General features: G+C 43.0%; 1 protein-coding gene across 3 annotated transcripts in view; it reads right to left on the bottom strand.

Moving 5' to 3' along the window:
- SH2B2 (SH2B adaptor protein 2) overlaps positions 1 to 13,891 on the bottom strand; it is an 84,210-nt gene that overhangs the window by 28,691 nt on the left and 41,628 nt on the right. For all 3 annotated transcript variants that reach the window (XM_033922573.1, XM_033922571.1, XM_033922572.1), the window contains exon 3: positions 9,054 to 9,155. In XM_033922573.1, coding sequence (XP_033778464.1) covers positions 9,054 to 9,155 — 102 coding nt within the window. The remainder of the gene's footprint in view (positions 1 to 9,053; positions 9,156 to 13,891) is intronic.

Raw genomic sequence — 13,891 nt, 5'->3', positions numbered from 1 at the left:
TGTATTTCCAAACTCCAAGCCTGGGCTATGTCTGTCCAGATGAAGCTAAATTCTGCAAAAACAAAACTTTTATGGCTAGGCCCAAAATTGGACTGTCTTTCTCCAACTGTAACTTTGGATTCTGGGGTCTCCCTGCAGATCGAATCTCTTCCAAGATCTTGGGAGTTCTCATAGACTCTTCTCTTACTTTTAAGGATCAAATAAATTCTCTTGTCAAGAAGTGCTTTTTTAGCCTTCAAATGCTGAGGAAGGTCAGAGCTCTTTTTCATCAACAACACTTTTCTGTCCTGGTCCAATCTATCATATTATCCCGGTTAGATTACTCTAATGCTATCTATCTTGGCATAACAAAGACCTGCCTTCAAAGACTCCAACTGATGCAAAATACTGCTGCGAAATTAATCTTTGGAAAAAGTAAATTTGACCATGTGCCTCCTTTGCTTCTAAACCTTCACTGGCTTCACTCAGGATTCACTTTAAATGTGCATGTATTACTTTTAAAATTCTATATGGTATCTTCATCCCTCTTGTCCCTTTATTAAGGAATGCTTATAGATTCTCCTTTGCAAGAGGCACCCAACAATTCATCACCCTTCCTTCAGTGAAAGGAATCAAGAATTTCAGTCAATCCTTGGTCTTCAAATTATCTCAGCTATGGAATGAACTTCCTCTTATCTTAAGGGGTCTTGGCCCTTTCAACTTTTTCGCAAATCTTTAAAAACTATTTTATTTGCTAAACACATCGGACATCAGTCACAATAATATTTTTTGACTGTTATTTTCTTTTTTTTTTCATATTTCTTTTAGTTTCTGTTAACCGAGTTGAGCTCCATTTTGGAAAGCAGCAATGGTAGGAATGTTAGCGGCAATTGCTGCTGGATGTGGGGTGAGGGAGGGAGAGGGGGTAGACACTGCTGGATGTGGGATAGATGGGAGAGAGGGGACAGACGTTGCTGGATATGGGATGGGTAGGAGAGAGAGGGGGGCAGAAGCTGGTGGAAATGGTTTGGGGTGGGGGAGAGTGGGGGTAGATTTTGTATAGAAGTGGGAAGACAGATTCTAGATAGAGCAGGGGAGAGAGTAGGCATATGTTGGGGAGTGGGGGTACAGAGAGGAGGGAGGTGATGGAATGGGGAAAGTGAAAGGGGAGTTGCTGGATGGAAGGTGAGGGGGAGAGAGGGGGCAGACATATGGGATGGGAGAGATACAAAGAGGATAGAAATATTCATGTAAGGGGAGCAAAGGGAGATGCTGGATAGAAAAGGGAGGGGAGAATAAGCTGTATAAGATAGAGATTGAAGCCTAGATGGAAGAGGGGAGAAACAGGAGGGAGATGATAGAAGGAGGAAGTGAAAGGAGAGAGAGGGGGAAAACTGTATGGAAGGAGGAAGAGACAGAGGAGGGAGATACTGATAGAGAGGAAGAAAGAGTGGAGACGCCGGATGGAAAGGGGAAGAGGAGGCAGACGCTGTATAGAAGGGGGAGATGCTGGCTGGTAGAAAAATGAGCAGATATTTGGAGGGGAAAGGTAATAATGGAAGGAGAAAGAAAGGGCAGATATAGGGGCAAACACTATATAGGAAGGGGAGAGAAAGAGTGAAAGACTGGGAATAAGGGGAAGCAAAATAGGAGAGTCAGAGTGAAGGAAGGAGATGGAAAGCTCCTGGTAGCGTATAAAAAGGAGGGAACTTGAAGACTAGATAGCATGAATAAGTTAAATCTGGACATACTGTAGATGTAGAAAAATAAATTGAAGAAAGCCAACTCTACCAACTCACCTAAGGGAAGAGGAAACCTTTCATCGGTTTAGAGACAAATTGAAAAGCCTCTTATTCAAGGCTGCTTTCAATTTATAACAACCTAGTATCAGGCTTTCCTTTTATGATCCTTCCACTTTCTTTTCCAACACCCTCTTGTTTTTACTTTAAATCTTCTTTCCTAACACAAATGTAATTCTCCCCGTAGTTCCCTTCTATCTCAATCTGTTCGTCCGTATTTCTATAGTAATTAATAATAATAACTTTATTTTTCTATACTGCAATGAGAGTAATGATAAGGAAGAAACTTAGGAACACCTCAGAGAAATGGCAGACTGTAGAGCAAGCCTGGTCTTTATTCAAGGACATGGTGATCGAGGTGTAAAATCTATATATACCAAGAATCAGAAAAGGGTGCAAAAAGAATCAAACAAAAGACCCGGCGCGGATAACCAAAGAAGTGAAGAAAGTGATAGGTGATAAGAAGAATTCATTCAGGAAATGGAAAAAGTGTAAAACTGAGGAGAACTGGAAAGAGCACAGGAAGCATCAAAAAGAATGTCACCGTGTGGTTAGAAAAGCCAAAAGAGAATATGAAGAAAGGCTAGCCAAGGAAGTACGAAATTTCAAACCGTTCTTCAGATATGTTAAAGGGAAGCAGCTGGCTAGGGATGAGGTGACAGGAAGGGAGTGGTGAAGGAGGAGAAAGAAGTGGCAGAAAGACTAAACATTTTCTTTTCTTCTGTATTTACAAAAGAGGAAACATCCAACATACCGGAACCTGAGCAAATCTTCAAAGGAGCCTAAACAGATAAACTAACATCCATGGAAATAAGCCTTGAAGACATATGCAGACAGTTAGAAAAATTAAAAACTGACAAATCACCGGGCCCGGACGGAATCCACCCAAGGGTTCTGAAAGAACTAAAGGAGGAAATAGCGGAACTACTACAGCAAGTTTGCAATCTATCCCTGAAAACAGGCATGATCCTGGAGGATTGGAAGATAGCCAATGTTACGCCCATCTTTAAGAAGGGATCGAGAGGTGACCCGGGGAACTACAGACCGGTAAGTCTGACCTCGGTTCCGGGGAAAATGGCAGAAGCGCTGATAAAAGATAGCATCGAGGAGAATCTAGAAAGGAATAAACTTATGACAAGAAGCCAACATAGCTTCTGCAAGGGAAGATCGTGCCTGACGAACTTATTGCACTTCTTCGAAGGAATTAACAAACGGATGGACAAAGGGGACCCCCATAGACATCGTATATTTAAATTTCCAAAAAGCCTTTGACAAGGTACCCCATGAACGCCTACTTCGGAAACTGAAGAACCATGGAGTGGAAGGAGACGTACATAGATGGATCAGAAATTGGTTGGTGGGTATGAAGCAGAGGGTAGGAGAAAAGGGCCACTACTCAGACTGGAGGAGGGTCAGGAATGGTGTTCCGCAGGGGTCGGTGCTCGGACTGCTGCTATTCAATATATTTATAAATGATATAGAAACAGGGACAAAGTGCGAAATTTGCAGATGACACCAAACTATTTAGTGGTGCTCGGACTAAAGAGGACTGCGAGGAATTACAAAGGGACCTGAACAAACTAGGGGAGTGGGCAACGAGATGGCAGATGAAGTTCAATGTAGAGAAATGTAAAGTATTGCATGTAGGAAGCAGAAACCCGAGGTACAGCTATACAATGGGAGGGATGTTATTGAGCGAGAGTATCCTTTTTAAGGGACTTGGGGGTAATAGTGGACAAGACAATGAAGCCGTCGGCACAGTGCGCAGCGGCCGCTAAGAGAGCGAATAGAATGCTAGGTATAATCAAGAAGGGTATTACAACCAGAACGAAAGAAGTTATCCTGCTGTTGTATCGGGCGATGGTGCGTCCGCATCTGGAGTACTGCGTCCAATATTGGTCACCGTACCTTAAGAACGATTTGGCGATACTCGAGAGGGTTCAGAGGAGAGCAACACGTCTGATAAAGGGTATGGAAAACCTTTCAACACTGAGAAACTGGAGAAACTGGGGCTCTTTTCCCTGGAGAAGAGGAGAATTAAGAGGGGACATAATAGAGACTTACAAGATCATGAAGGGCATAGAGAAAGTAGAGAGGGACAGATTCTTCAAACTTTCAAAAACCACAAGAACGAGAGGGCATTCGGAAAAGTTGGAAGGGGACAGATTCAAAACCAATGCTAGGAAGTTTTCTTCACCCAACGGGTGGTGGACACCTGGAATGTGCTTCCAGAGGGCATGATAGGACAGAGTATGGTATTAGGGTTCAAGAAGGAATTGGACAGTTTCTGAAGGAAAAGGGGATAGAGGGGTATAGATAGAGGACTACTACACAGGTACTGGACCTGTTGGGCCGCCGCGCAAGCGGACTGCTGGGCACGATGGACCTCTGGTCTGACCCAACAGAGGCACTTCTTATGTTCTTAACACCCAAAAAGTTCTAGGTGGTTCACAAAATAAAGAGGCCTGGACATTACAGTGATGATACAAAGCACACAGAAAAGCAGTACAATATTTCAATAGTGAAAAATACAATAAGAAACTAAGTCAGTCATCAATCAAGTAACAAATTTTTTGAAAAATTTTTTAAAGATGCAATAAGATGCAGATTGTTGAATCAGGTCATCTAACCATACTTGAACTTTACCTGCTTGATAAGCCAAAGATCGATCAAAATATTTTTTATAATGGCAATTTTTGGGATTAGGAAAAGTAAATAAAATAGTACGCCAAGTAGGCCTAGTCAGACAGTCCCATTTCAATTTTTCCCTAAATCTTTAAAACATTTTGAAAATTAATTCTTTTGAAATTTTGCTATTATCTTCTATTTATCTTTTGTAAATCATTCCCTGTTTCTTTAATTGCTGTAAACTAAGTTTAGCCTTCTTAGAATGATGACTCGGGATACAAAGTTAAACTTTAATTTAGTTTAGGTGGCCGCATCCTACTGGGGAAAGAAGGAAGGAACTGACCTGGAGGAGTGGGGAATGGGGGTGCAAAAATAACAAGTGGGTCTGGAGCGCCAAAACCTTTTGAGCTGGCCCTGGCTGCAGAACTCAATTTGCAAGTTCTTTGCTTTTACTGTTCTCTGTATTCAACTATTCAAATCAGTACTTTGACAGGTAAAGGACTTGTGATGAGAAAGTATTTTCCAAGAAGGGGATGAAAGGCCTTGTGCCAGAACAAGGACACAATGAGCCAGGATGAGAGCAGGGAAGTAGCTAATGTCAGGAAAAGCTGCAGTGATGTGTGGAACAACAAACAAAGGAAAGAACTGCAGGTGTGATGTACAAGATACCAAGTCTTTAATCAACAGACATAGATATGTACATAAAACACTTGGTCCAGAAGGTTGGTGAACTGGGATCCAACATGGTCCGTGTTTCGAAGAAACACTCCTTCCTCAGGGGTCCTAGTGTAAACAATTGGATGTATTAAACAGATGTGTATGTATAAATAAAGAAAGTGTGAGTGGTGACAGCAGAAGTGTCCAAGATATAATGGTGGTGAAACAACTTGACAATGTTGTTAGAGTGTGGTCATGAAGCTCATTTGTGGTAATATGAGTGTCATTGTGAAATGTGGATAGACAAGGAAAAGCATGCATCCCAGTGTGAAGAAGAATGCCATTTAGGCCAGAAAAACCATGAAAATGAAGTGACACAACACAAGAACTGACATGGAAAAGATATATACGAGTGTTTGTACATACTTAAAAAGTATCACATACTAGGGTACCATATGGAAAAAGCTAAAAAGAATATGTGAGTTTTGTAACAACATAAGGTAAAAGTATCAAAGGAATAAAATTAAAAATAAGGAAAAAATTATGATACGATTGTAATTGGGAATGACTGAAGAACCTGTAGGGAAAAAGGACAGGGGCTATGAAAGAACAATAAGGAACAATATAGAAACCCCAAGAGACCAAATAAGGTTCTAATCAAGCATAAAAATTGGGGGTTCTCGAGACGGAGTAAGCCAAAGCTTACAGAAACATGGGTGAAATACGGCATCAGTGAAGGAAACGAAAGCAAAACCCAAAGCGGGAGAGATAAAGACCTATTTATGGGATGATGTAAGAAAGAGAACTATGGTGCAGTAAACAAAACGAGGTGGGGGCATTCCTCTTGTCAGGCAAATGCCCTAAAAACCGTCACCTCACCGGTTTTGCACTGTTAACCTACAGCACTTTGCGATTTGCAAAGCAAAACTGAAAAAGGGGAACGATAACCAACCCGTGTTTTGCGGGAGGGCGAGTGGAAGCAAGGACATGCTGGCAAAACTCAATCTCCAGAATAAAAAGTTCCGAAATTAAAAGAACATACGGGCTGTAAAAAGGAAGATACATAATTTAGCTTATAAAAACGTGGATTTGCTGGTAGGTAAGAGGTAAAGGAGCCATCACAGGGAGAAGAGAGTGAAGTAAGACCGATGGAAAAAATTAGACAGATGGCAGATGAACTGTAAAAAACTTGGATAAGATATATTTAAAACCCATGAAAAATCTGTGTAAATAACTAAGCAAACTGAATAGGCTCCTTTGCAGTGCAGGATCCAAAGCAAAAGTGAAAAGATGCCGCGGGAAAGCGCGGAGATAAGAGCAAAAACATGACATCATACACTGAAAATAGAGAGGGGAAAAGACAACCGTTGTAGTGGCATAAAAAATGGATATGTGGCAGATATGGAAAGAATGTGTGTGAATGCTGTGGTTGGGAACATTAACAGGTGAGCTGGTGAGATTGGAAAAGCTGCGAGAAATGAGGCCATTTATCCTAATTGGCCCAGTAGCCCATATTAGGAAGGCAGGGTGGTCAGAAGTCACTTATCCTGTTTCAGTCTCAATTAAGATTAGTCCATAGGTTGGTGCAAGATTTCCTGAAGGGAAAACTCTCCCTGTAACCACTGGGTAGAAGAAGCCATAGCCAGAAGGACAAATCGGGCTGAAAACCCCAGGGCATGAAGAAATATGGAGAGAAAGGCAACTGAGACAACAGGCATTCTAGCAGCTAATAAGAGACCTGCTATATTGGCATGGCCAGCTATGTCTACAATGCCTGAACTTAAACCAGAAATTCAATGGGGTCTAGTATGATTCATTGCGGCCATTTCAGCACTAAATTTACCGTGCTGAATCATCGTAGAATTACGACGGCTAGTCTCTTCTCCCCATGGTCCCTGTCATCTCTGCCTCTCTCTTCTGCTCTCCCCGATCCAGCATGTCTCCCCCTCTCCTTCCATCAAATTTCTACCCAAGGTCGCCCACCACCCTTCCTGCAGCTTTCCTTCTCCAATGCACCATCTCCTCCATCATGGCTTCTCTCCCTCTCAGGCATCCTGCCTTCCAAACAGAAGTTGTGTCAGAAAAGGGCAGGATGCAGGAGAATTGAAAGGTTGCATCAGGGGAGGAGGGGGCACCGGGAAAGGAAAGCTTCAGGGCCTCAATCGTCCCATTCCATTGTTGGACTAGGGCATATTGAAATTAGGTAAAATGTGATATGAACAATGCTGCGGGGCTTCTTTTGGTGGGTAATGCCCCAAGCTATACCATCTCCCCTCCCATGGGCAGATCCAGCCGTTTCCTCCCAGACAATTTGGCACAGCTGTTTCATCATGGCTGCAATGAATTGTCCCATTCTAATTCATTGCTCGTGGCTGAAGCCATTCCCAGCTGGCTAAATACCACTGAATATCAGGCAGCATGAGCTAGATTCACCAAGCCCACCGATAGTGTCCCGACCACTTTGCAACCCTGACCCGATTCACCAACCTTCCTCCCAATCCTCGCATGCAAATGAGGGGAAATGGCATACAAAGCAGGAAGGCAGCAATTCACTAAACAAAATCAAGAACACCGATAAGAAAAGATGCGACTGCTGAAGACCAGGCGTTTCTATCCTGGCTGACTCTCCTGCCCTTTAAAATCACAGGCTTGCAATGCTTTTTAGCAGAATATATAAAAAAAAGAATTTTTATATATTCTGCAAAGAAAGAAAGGAAGGAAAGAAAGACCCACAGGAAAGGGGGGTTGGAAAAAGAGAGTGTGAGAGAAGTACCTGTTTAAAAATAGTACAAAGTCTCATGCCCTGTTCACCTTTCCGTCAGTACAGGGCTGTAAAAGCAAAAAATTTCTGGACCATACTTTAGTATTCCAAGGAGCTTCACATGACAGAGAGATTGTTATTGCTTGGAGCCTGCTCTTATAAACAATTCAGAACTCAACTGAAAACTTAGATTAATAGCGGTACAAAAAGGAAATTATAGAAACTTTAATAAAATTTGGGAGCCATTAGCATTGTATTGTCAAGATTAAATCCCATATTTTCTGTGAATGATACACCATTTTATAGTAGAAGGGGGGTGGGAGGGTATTGGAGAGTTATTTGGAAATTAATATCAGGGAGGGAGGGAAGGGGGGAGGAGGGATTATTATTTATATAAAGACATTGCTGATAAGATTTTCAAGTAATTTGTTAAGTGTTGATATGTGTATTGTACACTTGTTGAAAGATGAAAAAATGAATAAAGAATTATAAAAAAAAAGAAAACTTACTTCTTTTCAAAATTAATTTCTTTCTGTCATTCTTAAACTGTTTGTAAACTGCATAGAACTTATGGTTAAGAAGTACGATGTTATGTTATGCCTATGGGGAGGAGGGTTGGAGGAAGGGAGAGAGAGAGAAGGGGGGGGAGAGAGAGAAGCACTAAAGGGTACAGAGGATGGGAAGGGAACCAAAGAAATGGGTGGAATATGGTCAGGGTCATGTGCCCTTTTTTTTGTCTTTACAAATATGGTAACCGTACTTAAATTGCTTTGAATATTGGCTGGTTGGTGTCCAATCATCCCTCAAACCAAACACACAATGTGAACAGCAGGGACAGCAAGAAAGGGAAGAGTTTTACTTTCATGCTTTTTGCAAAAGATGCTCCTATGTTAATGTGCTTTAATTTTAGCATATTTTAAACTAATTTAATGAGCAATAGCAACATGTGCTTAAGTTGATCAGTGCACATTAAACTCCAGAATGAGCCGACATCGAAATAGTATACCTAGTGCAACACCTACATCATACCCCCTTGTAAACAGACCCTCTTCCACCTTGTATTAACCTTCTGTACCACTACTGACTGTATTATGTACATGTCTCTGTAACCCATTCTGTATTATGTATGTAATTCGCTATACCAATCTATATTATATATGTAATCTGTTCGAGCCCCTCTGGGAGGTCAGGCTATAAAAGCAGATACACATTGTGGGGAACAGGCTTACCTTCAGCACAAATGTGTTATCCTTGTCAGGCATTTCCAATGGCATTGTTGTCCTAACTTCAAGGATCGCAGAGAGTGGGATGCTTACTTTAGGTTTTGAAGACTGTCAGAAAGGAAAAAATAGTATAAACATGATTTTTCTATTTGTGATCAGATTTAATGCTTGCACAAAATATTTTGTACTCGAGACTTATTTCATCAGTGACTGAGGTTACAAAAGAATTAATTTCCCCTCCAAAGGAAAAAATGCATTATCAAGCTCATTACATCAAAATCAGCTTCATACTAAATATATTTTAAGTCTTTTTTATGCTTTCCAACATTTTGGAAATAAATATATAAAAGAGATCATCAATGTCCCTGTATCTCTCTATCAACAAACACAAAGTTGCTCCAAAGAAGGAACACTTTATTCAGGTAAAACTTATCACTGGAAAAATAAAATTAAATCACTTAACACACTGGTTAACAATACATTGACGACTCACACTTAAAATACTACTTTTGATGTACAAACTCACCAAGCTCGCACGCCTCCATACATTGACAACCTCTTAATTCCCTACACACCTTCATGTACACTCCACTTAAAATAAATCTTTGTTCCCTCTTTTAGACAATTGACTTATGACTCAACTCATCTTCTCAGTAGTGAAACTCTCTTCCCAATGAACTCAGACATGAATCTAACCATCCTCAAAACATTTCTCTTCAAGGGTGCTTTCACTTAACCTACACAAACTCATCCCCTCTTTCCCCTTTGATGCCCTGGTCTAGGAAGGGGTCTGCATATCTGCACAGTGCTCTAGCTTACTTTTTCTATCTCTATCCTGTCTCAGATTGTAATTCCTTTTTCTCCTCTCCACTACCCTTTACTAATGCTATTAAAAAAATATGAAGGTTGGGGGTCAAGATGGGGTTGAGGGCAGATGCCTGTGCAGGTCGCTCTCCCTGATCACTTGTTTCATCTAGTGCTGTTGCTTTCCCTAACACTTGATATGGGAAAGAGAAAAGGAACCTCCCGCTTCCACCCTCTGGTGTTGGCAGTTTCATGGCGACTGGTTCAGAGAACAATTGAGGGAGTTCTTACCCATTCGGTGGTCTCATCTCAGCCTAAGGGCCAAGCATTCTTTCCTTCGCCTTTGTGACATTTGAGATATATCAGGAAACATTCAAATAGTAGAGCCAAGCAAATGGTCATTTATACGTTGGAAATAAGATGAAGAATATAATCTTTATCATTTTCCAAGGCAAAGGTTATCAAAAGGGCTTCCTATCCATGATGACTTCTAGAGTTGAATTCCTTATAATATTCAGCTATTGTGCCCTCACAATTGAAGTAAGATTAGCCATAGGGAGAAGTATTTCCATGCCATTTCAACAGGTGACATAATAGGGCACTTTGGAAAGTTCAAAAGTTTCAAATTATTCTTCCTTAGTTGATTCTCCACATTCTCCGACTTCCGTGTTACAAAAGATTGCTTTTTAACAAGTTCCAATTCCAAACTTTTCATCTCTTTGATTTTATCCTCCTGTTTCTCCAATTTATCTCCAAAATTAGATCGTACCAATCCTTGTTCCTCAACCTTAGAAGAGATAGTTCCATAATCAGTTTTAAACGCTGAAAAACTCGTGAGAATCTAAGAGCTAATCTAGAGGACATGAATTTATCAGCTTTTCTGGCGAGTTCTCCAGAAGTCATCCTAGATAGGAAATCCTTTTGCCTTGGAAAATGATAGATTAGATTCTTCATCTCTATTTCCAACGTATTAATGATCATTTCCTTGGCTCTACTATTTTAATGTTTCCTGGCATATCTCAGATGTCACAAAGGCGAAGGAAAGAATGCTTGGCCCTTAGGCCAAGAGTCCTAGCCTTGGGTGGTACTTTGAATTTATTGTGGCAAAAGGGTTGGTTGTTATAACTAACTAGTGTTTAAGCCCGTTACATTAACGGGTGCTAGAATATATGGCTGTCTGTCTTTCTTTATTTATGTCTCTCTCCCTGCTCCTGTCTCTTTCTTCCTTTCTTTCTGTCTCTCTCCCTCCTGCAATTTTTCTCTCTCTCTCCCTGGCACCCTTTGTCTGTCTGTCTTTTTTTCTGTCTCTCTCTGGTCCCCTGTCTGTCTTTATTTCTGTCTGTCTCTCTCCCTAGCCTCCTTTGTCTGTCTGTATTTCTTTCTGTGTCTCCCCCCCCCCCCCTTTCCTTTGCAGAAGCAACAGTGATATTTCCCTTCCCCTCCAAATCCCTGTGAAGTAGTAGCAGCATTTCCCCCCACCCACCCCCATTCTCTTCTCTCCCCCCCACTTTCCTTTGCAGAAGCAGCAGCGTATTTCTCTTTCCCTCCAGGTCCCTGCTGAGTAGTAGAAGCATTTTCACCCACCCCCCATTCCCTTCTTACCTTGAGCTGCCCTGCTCCGTTCGGCCCCTCCCCCTTTCCTTCCCACGTGCTGGCCTGCTGCGGCTGAAGATTTTTTTCGGCGACTCCTCCTGTTAAAACTCCCCCCCCCCTCCCGCAACCGCTCCTGTTCAAAGCGGCCTGCTGTAACGAACCTCGCAGGCCGCTCTCCAACTCGGTAGCATGTTCCCTCTGAGGCGATCGCGTCAGAGGGAACGTGCTACCATGTGGAGAGCGGCCTGCGAGGTTCGTTACAGCCGGCCGCTAACCTCAGCAGGCCGCTTTGAACAGGAGCGGTAGCGGTTGTTGCGGGAAGGGGGGGGGGGGAGTCGGCGACTTGCTGTGAACAGGAGCGGCAGCGGCGGCAGGACCATGAGCCCTCCTTCCGCCATCCGCCGCCAGCGCCGCTCCCTAACTGGCGCATACGCCTGAAGCCGCGGCCACGGACGGACACAGGTCCCCACAGGAGATTGGGCAGCCTTTCCTTGCTTTCCCCCTTTGCCACACACCTTTCCTATGCCTGCTCGTAGGGGAGGGTGTATTCCGGGATCTCGCTGTAAAACTCCGGAGTAATGGCTTCGGTCTCACCCTCCTCCTGCTCGCACTGCAAACAATTTGCGTTTATGCTGCCGAACTTCTTGCCTCCCACCCCCCTTCCCTCCGTCTCCGACGCCAAGAGTCGCCGCCAACAACAGTCTCCACCTGCATTGCCCCCGCCGCGCCACTCACTGGCCCGTCGTGCGAGGAACGGAGAACAGGTTCAGGGCTGCCAGGAGTGAGCCCGGCTGAGACTGGCAGGAAGAGGAAGGCGGAGCAGGTGAGCCGCCACTGCGAAAAACTGTAGTGAGCCTGCCAGACCGTGAGTGCGGGCTGTTGTAAGCTTGCATGTGCACTCTTGCCGGCCACGGACATACGGATCACGGAAGCACGCTGATAGGAGTGCGCATGCGCGAGTTAGCCTTTTATTATATAGATAATGAATAGCACATACCAGCTGTAGGTAGAGGATGCTAATTTGTATTTCTTGTACAATCTCTCTGGAAGCTGAACAGATGGGATCTTGTATCTCTATTAGCAGGGCAACTAAAAGATGATCCCTCCCTATACTTCAAAAAGCTAGATCTCTCCCTCTCCTTAAATGGGACTCAGTGGAATTTGAAATATATCAAGACCTGGCTGCTGTTACCTTGTGGCGCAGGGCAGCTTTGAAGCCCCTACTTCATCATCTTGTGGAACAAAAAATTAAATATAGATGGCGTCACCCATTTGCTCTTCATTTTTATTTGGAGGGGTTTGGGGTTGGAGGGGTTTATTTGGGGAGCCACCCCAATCATCATTGGAACGTGGCCAGTGGCAGCGCATCAGATGGAAGGGTGGTTGCCTGAAGTGACAGTCGATGGATCCAGCGCAGAGTTCCCCGTCTGGTACCTGAAGAGAGGTCTGTACTGCCTTGCTTTTTCTCTGCTGCGATTTGCAGTTGTTTCCTTGTACCAGTGATACTTGGCATTTTGGATTTATGGCAGGATTTTCAATGTGATTAGTTAAACATTACGGTTGAACGTTTGACTTTTATTATGTGTTTTATTTCTAAGAGGGTTTTACATTGATCCTCCACCATGTTGGGCGGATGAGGTATTTTGGCGGTGAGGGTGGGGGGTGCTTGGGGAGGGGCCCTTCCCTCTTTTGGGTTACGGGAGTGCACTGGGGGGAGGAGTGTTTTCTTACCTGTTAGTGCTCTCTTGTATGGTTATCATGGTTGGGCGGGGGTGGGTGACAGAGGGGGGAGGGAAGCGGTGGGATTGAGTTTTGGGATGTTATGGGGTCTTTAAAGAGTTTTTTCTTGGGGGGGTTCTTTTGTGTCTAGCTTGATGGGTGATTTAAAAATTTTGTCTCTTAATTTTTGTCTCTTAAGGAGGCTTAATGTTACATTACATTACATTACTGATTTCTATTCCGCCTCAACCTTATAGTTCTGGGCGGATTACAAAAGAGACATCTGGACATTTCCAGGATGATTACAAAGAGACTTCTGGACTTTTCCAGAAGAGTTACAAAAAGAAGAATATTTCCAAAGGAGTTACAAGAAGAATGGTGTAGTATAGTTTAGGGAATGGGATACGGCAAGGAGGATTTGGCTATTCCAGTGGATATACAATTCGGGATGCTGTACAGATAGGATATAGTGCAGTTTCAGTATATATGCAGTTAGGGAAGAAGTTGACAAGCTTGGGCTTTGAGGGGAAGGGTAACTGGTGAAGAAGAGAGGATGGGGGAGTCACACTGAGGGGAATCCAGGTTGGAGTTATGACATCTGTATAAATTTTTTGAATAGATGGGCTTTGATTTCTTTGTGAAAAGATTTAAAATCGTTTGTTGTCATCAGCAGGTTGGAGATGGCATGGTCCAATTTCGCTGCTTGCGTCGCTAGTAGACTGTCAAAC

This window comes from Geotrypetes seraphini, chromosome 15 (assembly GCF_902459505.1).
Source record: "Geotrypetes seraphini chromosome 15, aGeoSer1.1, whole genome shotgun sequence".
Taxonomy (NCBI): Eukaryota; Metazoa; Chordata; class Amphibia; order Gymnophiona; family Dermophiidae; genus Geotrypetes; species Geotrypetes seraphini.
Note: the sequence above shows the minus strand (reverse complement) of the source record. Positions and strands in the feature narration are given on the sequence as shown.